Here is a 6,762-nt window from a genome sequence, read left to right on the forward strand (position 1 = left end):
AGTATTACTGTAATAATAACAAATCCAGGGGCTTCATTTTGAGAAGCCTAACACAAAAATATGTGGTTACTAAGTGAGCCAGTCTTTGACACCAAGAATTAGTTAGGTAATATTTATCTTCCCTATTTATCCAATATTAGAATACTTTCAGTTGAGATAAAAAATAGTTCTTTGGTGTAAGACTAAAAACTTTAAATTAAAAGGAGGCTTAAAACATTCACTTTCTCATGGTAAAAATGGGCTTTTCTATTCCATTAAGATTTTTCAAATAAACCTATTTTGGCTAGTCAAAAGCAGGATAAACATCTGCTCAGTAAAAAGTTCTCACAAGCAACTTCCTATAATAACTGCTCAAACTTCAGGAGAAGAGGTAAGATTTTTATGGGGGAGCAAAAACAAATTAATTAACATAGAAGATATGATACAATAATTTCACAACCTCAAAAATAAAGCAAAACCCACCAAATTACAAGGGGTAGTCAGGAATCAATCTCTAGCATTTACTTGTAGAGAATCGAGGTTAAGAAATTTTTTTGAATGGGCATGTTGGTAGAACAAAATGAGAGCTTCTAATTTACACATCATGGGGGTTGAAAACCAGACTGGCTAGGAAACTATAAAGTTCTTTGGGACTTGGCTGTACAAAATTAACTTCTACATATTCCAGCTGTCCGGTTTGTTTTTTGTTTTGTTCTGTTTTGTCTTTGGTGGCTAGATGTTTCTCTTCAAGAAAACTTTCCTTTACACCTCCAGTCCCCAAAATAACCCTGATTACTTGTGTGGACGTTACCATTAAAAATAGTCTACTAAAAAAAAAAAAGTCTACTGGGCTTCCCTGGTGGTGCAGTGGTTGAGAGTCCGCCTGCCGATGCAGGGGACACGGGTTCGTGCCCCTGGGGTCCGGGAAGATCCCACATGCCGTGGAGCGGCTGGGCCCGTGAGCCATGGCCGCCGAGCCTGCGCGTCCGGAGCCTGTGCTCCGCAACGGGAGAGGCCACAACAGTGAGAGGCCCGCGTACCGAAAAAAAAAAAAAAGTCTACTAAGAGCAGCCACACTCTCCGATAAGATTTCGTTTCAAATAGGGACAACTCAGGGAATTTATTTACCTGTTTCTATTGCCTGCAGAAAAAGGCAGCAGGAATTAGGAAAATTAATGAGGTCTGAACATCATTTATGAATGTGTACACCAGCTGACACAGCCCAGGTAGAACTTAGTATTTCACTAAAATTGATAAAAGGAGAATGACTTTTCATTCTCCTAGGTGACTAAAGTCAAACTCAATACATGAGCTCCCCAGACAGCATTACACACTGGAAACTAATACACATACACCTGTGAAATAACTATTACAGTTCCTGGCCTAATTACAGTCATCAATTATGTCCTGAGGAGATTAATAACCTACACAAGTCTAAGCAAGTGAGCCTACCAGCCTGCCTTAAATAGTCACCATGAAAACCACACTGAAACCACATTCAAAAAGCCACATTCAAAAGTTAGTGCCTACATTTAGGTGATTTTATTTTTTCTGTCGACCCATACATACAATTCATGGTAATAAAGTGTAAGTTTTACACAAATTTTTTATTTTTTAAAGGAATGGTTACCTCAAGTCAACCTATTTAAGTCTGGGTTGATATGATTATCAAAGGTAAGATATTCTGGCATACCAGAACATCATTGCGGTATTTTTCAACTTTCTTATTGTTTTACGTTACAGGTAATTTTGTGAATTATACCAGTGTCACATTAAAGATGGAAGTAATGCAGTGTGGACAAGTCTGAAAGGAAATAGAAGGTCTACTCTAGCCTATATTCCAGGAGTAAGAAATCATCCTTCCAAAATGTCACATACCATACCAAGCCCTAAGCAAAATATACTTAGCAGTCTTAAATTTCTTTCCAGAATTTCCATGTTTGCATCCACCATAATAAGCAGCACCACAACCAAAAAATTTAGAGCAATAAAATGAGACATTCATTTCTCAGGGTATATATAAAATTCAGTAAGGACAGACTTACAAGACTGCCAGTTCCTCTGTCTTGCTTCATCATAAAATTGACGCAATACAAGAAAGTCAATAACATCTGGCATATCATGATATCTAAACAAAAATAAAAGACTGTTAAATTTCCTGCACAGCAGGTTATAGTCTAGAGCAGCAATGTCCAAAAGAAATACAATGGGAGCCACATATGTAATTTTTAATTTTTGACTAGCCTATTGAAGTAAAAAGAAACCAGTGAAATTAATTTTAATAGTGTATTTTATTTAACCCAATATATCCTAAATATTGTTTCCCACATAATCAATACAAAATAATGAGATATTTTACATTCTTTGCCTTCATACCAAGCCTTCAAAATCCAATGTGTACACTTACATCACACTCAGTTCAGCAGCAGCCACACGTGGCTAACAGCTACCATACTGGACAGCACAGGTTTAGCAAATTATTTATTCTAACATTTTCTCAAAAACAAATGCAGAAGCAATTTCCACTACAGACCAGAATTCTCTACACGTTTAAGCGGCATGAAAAATGTATAAAACACACTCCCGCCTAATTGCTGCTGCAGTATCAGTATTTTTACTTCCAGTGGGTCCCATCTATCAGAACTTCAACTTACATCTTGGGCTGTCCACAAGGCTCTACTATTTACCCTGCAGCTGAATGCAAAGGACATGCTGATCAGCGAGAGGGAAAATCTAAATTTAAATAATTCCATTTTTTAAAAAGTAACACATACCTAATAGAGAAAGATTTGTCCATAAGTTTTCCAGTCGCAGGATCTATAAATGCTAGTTTGAGGCAACAAAGTGTAGGGGGACCAACCTCATATCGTATTCCAACTATTTTGACCAACTCTTGATCCTTTAACAGATATTTTTAAAAGAATAAATGGTTAAAATAAAGCAATTCCTCAAGATTATAATTCTCCACATATTGCCAAATTAAGTCAGCTCACAATTTAGGATTCCAAACCAGAAGAGGGGTTTAATTTACCATTAATTACAATCGTTTTTGCTAAACCTTCACATCTTTTTGAAGACCAGTATTTAACACTGTTTCTAACGTAAGGAATATACCAACTTTAGGAAAAAAACACAACAAAAGTATAAGAAGGAACACACAAATCACCCATCAGCTCAGTATCTAAACACAACCACTGTGCACAATCAGAATTTCCTTCTGGCTTTCTTCTCTTCCTAGAGAAACACTTTCATTTATATAATTTTGTACTATGCAAATCAAAATATGTAAGCATTTGGCTTATTATTCTTCAAAAACTTGACATTAAATTTCTACCTAGGGGCTTCCCTGGTGGTGCAGTGGTTGAGAATCTGCCTGCTAATGCAGGGGACATGGGTTCGAGCCCTGGTCTGGGAGGATCACACATGCCGCAGAGCAACTAGGCCCGTGAGCCACAACTGCTGAGCCTGCGCATCTGGAGCCTGGGCTCCGCAACAAGAGAGGCCGCGATAGTGAGAGGCCCCCGCTTGCCACAACTAGAGAAAGCCCTCGCACAGAAACGAAGACCCAACACAGCAAAATAAATTAATTAATAAAACTCCTACCGCCAACATCTAAAAAAAAAAAAAAAAAAAAAAACAAACAAAACCCAGAAATTTGCTGAATTGTAATATAAAAAAAAAAAATTTCTACCTAATACATTTCAATAAATATTTGTCGAAGATCTATGTGCCATGACCTATTCCAGGCAGTAGGGCTAAGACAGGGAATGGGAGAAACTTCCTACCATGATAGAGCATCCTACTCATTATACTGTAATTAGCCTTCCCCCAATACCTGTTTCCTTAATACTAAGAATATGAGATGATTCATCCATTTATTCACTGCACAAAATGTTATTGTTATAACGTGCCAAACAAAGTGCTAAAAATACAGTTGTTTCTCATTATCTGCAGCATTCTTACTATTCTATAGTGCCACCCAAAATGATGAATTAGTGAGTTCCCAGTGAATACTGAACCACTGCTCCTGGAGGGAATACAAGGCTAGGTGGCTGCAGGTCCCCAGTCGTAACATTTCAGTCACCTAATTAAGATAGTATCTTGTGTACTGTGAATTTCTATGTAAAGACACGTCATTTAATCTACGCTGTTGAGTCATTAACATTGAACTCGCAACCAACAGCACTATGACTCATGCCTAAAAGAAGCTTATCTAACACAGATTTTCTCCGTAAGGTACATCATCACCTTCTTGTACGTAGTAACACAAGACAGCACTTTAGCACTACGCTAGGGGGCCATCTTAAACAGCAAGTCACCAACACAAAAATCTGAAATAAAAAAAGCACAAAAATCTGAAAAATGTTTAATGTGGCACTGAATAGACCACAAAAAGAACACTTATTTACAATATGAGAGCTCAAAAGAAGCAAGTATCACCGTGTTCAACCTCAGCAGAGAACATGCTGGGCAGACAACTCAAATCTTTAGCCACACTGTGCACGTCTGCAAATGACTAGAAAGCACCTTGAGTACTGATTTTGGTGTTACAAACAGCAAACAGTGAGAAAGGCAAATTCGTAAATACAGGAAACAAGAAAAATGAGGATCAGCTGTCCTCAGGTACACAGTAATAAGTGAAAGAGACATAAATGTGAATGTATCTAAAGCCAAATTCATAGAAGTAGAGCCATTGAGTTTTTTCATCTTCAAACAGTTAATGAAAGTATCAAAAATATGAAGTATAAAGATTAAAAATCACCTGTACCTACTCTACATGTAATCACCACTAACATTTTAATGTATTTATTTTGGTTGACCATATGTCTTTAAATTTTTATCATAACCAAAACCAGAATTTCACATCCCGTTTTTCCTCTTAGTAGCACACTGTGAATATGTAATATTCATTCCACAAACATTTTAAAAGGCTCGGTTACATGGTGGGCTCTACATAGTAGCCAAATGTGTGAATATATCACGGTTTGGTTCGTTCAGTACTGTGGGATATTTGGATTTTTTCCTAATTTTTTGTTTTTATAAACAGTGATATAGAGTTTAAATTTGTATGCACTTCTGGTTGTTTCCTAAATTACCAAAAGTAGAACTGCTGATTTAAAAGGTCTAAATATTTTCAGTTTCAATTCCAACTGCCAAGATACCCTATAGGGAGCCTGCACCTGTTTCATGCACCCTTATCACCAAGTTGAACAACTATTAACAAACCTAAACCTTTGCCACTTGTTAAAACATGGTATTTTCTTTCTTTAAATGTTAAAAATATGTATATACATAAAATTGGTTAAGTACAGAGAAGCTAAAGTTTTTTCTATATTTTATTACATGTGAGGTTGAACTTTTTTTTCCAATTTGTATTGGTTTTCTTGAAAACTTGCACTTCTTTTGCAAATCTGTCCTGGGTACAATCATTTTAAGATTAATGACATATACAGCCAAGCTCCCTTCCAATAATGTACAGAGTGCCCAGTGACAAGCATGTCTTCTGACTAGACCTTAATTCTTAGCAGGTAACAGCAGAAATGTTTTTAAGTTGGAAATTAACAGAAAGGTAGTAATGTAGTATGCCTCCAGTAGGTTATTTTTAATGGATTTATAAATAATTTAACTATACATGTATGTGCTAAATGTTTAATGATTTAATAATACCATCATCTTACCCTAAGATCCATTTTTCTCCATGGCTCCTTGTTAGGGTTCAGTTCATAAATGTTATTTCTTCTGACAGCCTCAATATAAGCTTCATGACCCTGTCGAAAATATATTACCTACAAAAGGGAAGTATACATTTAAAAATAAAAACCTAAGAGTAATATTAATTTTACGTTCCGTATTCACATTTTTAAACTTTATTACTCTCACCTCATCACCCATTTGAGGAACAAAAGGAGACTTCCGAAGTGTGGTGTCAGTTATCCAAACCGGAGGATGAAATTCATATAAACGTTCCATGTTTGCAAGCTCTGCCTGAGTCATCCTCCGCAGATTCTGCCAAGGGGAAGAGAACAACGTTTAACAGAATAGAAAGGGGCAGCGTGCACTGTGTAATTGAAAAACAAAAGACTTCACCATTCAGAATGGCTGTTTTATTAGCTTGTCACCTAATGATTAGTTTTTAAACAGCATACATATTTGTTTCTTTAACATACACAGGAACATTATCAGCTGTGCAAGCATTGTAGATCTACCTAGCACTTTCCTATGTCTCCTGAATTTCTAACAGATTCTGCATAGCACTTTACATCCTATGAAGCGGGTCTAATTTCCAGCTGGATCCTCTTCAACACACTAAGGCTGCTTTGCAAAGACTCCACAGTGAATTTCACCACAGATTAATCATCTCAGGGAGTCTCCTCTTGATTTGAGGTTTTAAGACTGGTAATTTTACATATGATATCACATGTGGAATCTAAAATATGATACAAATGAACTTTTATGAAATAGAAACAGACTCACAGACATAGAGAACAACTAGTGGTTGCCAAGGGGGAGGGGGGTGGTACAGGGATGGAATGGGAGTTTTGGGTTAGCAAATGCAAACTATTATATTTAGGATGGATAAACAAGGTCCTACTGTATAGCACAGGGAACTATATTCAATATTCTGTGATAAACCATAATGGAAAAAAATTTTTTTAAAAAAAGACTGGTAATTTTAAAATATAACCACAAATTCTTTGATACTCCTCCTTTCCTCTTTAAGAGGTGGAGCCTATGGGCTTCCCTGGTGGCGCAGTGGTTGAGAATCGGCCTGCCGATGCAGGG

At 36.7% G+C, this 6,762-nt stretch overlaps 1 protein-coding gene across 4 annotated transcripts in view; it reads right to left on the minus strand.

Moving 5' to 3' along the window:
• The window catches only part of BRWD1 (bromodomain and WD repeat domain containing 1), a 131,377-nt gene that overhangs the window by 40,531 nt on the left and 84,084 nt on the right, over positions 1–6,762 (minus strand). For all 4 annotated transcript variants that reach the window (XM_024120255.3, XM_055086411.1, XM_024120252.3 and 1 more), the window contains 4 exons: positions 5,860–5,985; positions 5,658–5,765; positions 2,754–2,878; positions 2,025–2,107 (listed from right to left, as the gene is read on the minus strand). In XM_024120255.3, the coding sequence (XP_023976023.1) occupies positions 2,025–2,107; positions 2,754–2,878; positions 5,658–5,765; positions 5,860–5,985 (442 nt within the window). The remainder of the gene's footprint in view (positions 1–2,024; positions 2,108–2,753; positions 2,879–5,657; positions 5,766–5,859; positions 5,986–6,762) is intronic.

This window comes from Physeter macrocephalus, chromosome 8, assembly GCF_002837175.3.
Source record: "Physeter macrocephalus isolate SW-GA chromosome 8, ASM283717v5, whole genome shotgun sequence".
NCBI classification, from domain to species: domain Eukaryota; kingdom Metazoa; phylum Chordata; class Mammalia; order Artiodactyla; family Physeteridae; genus Physeter; species Physeter macrocephalus.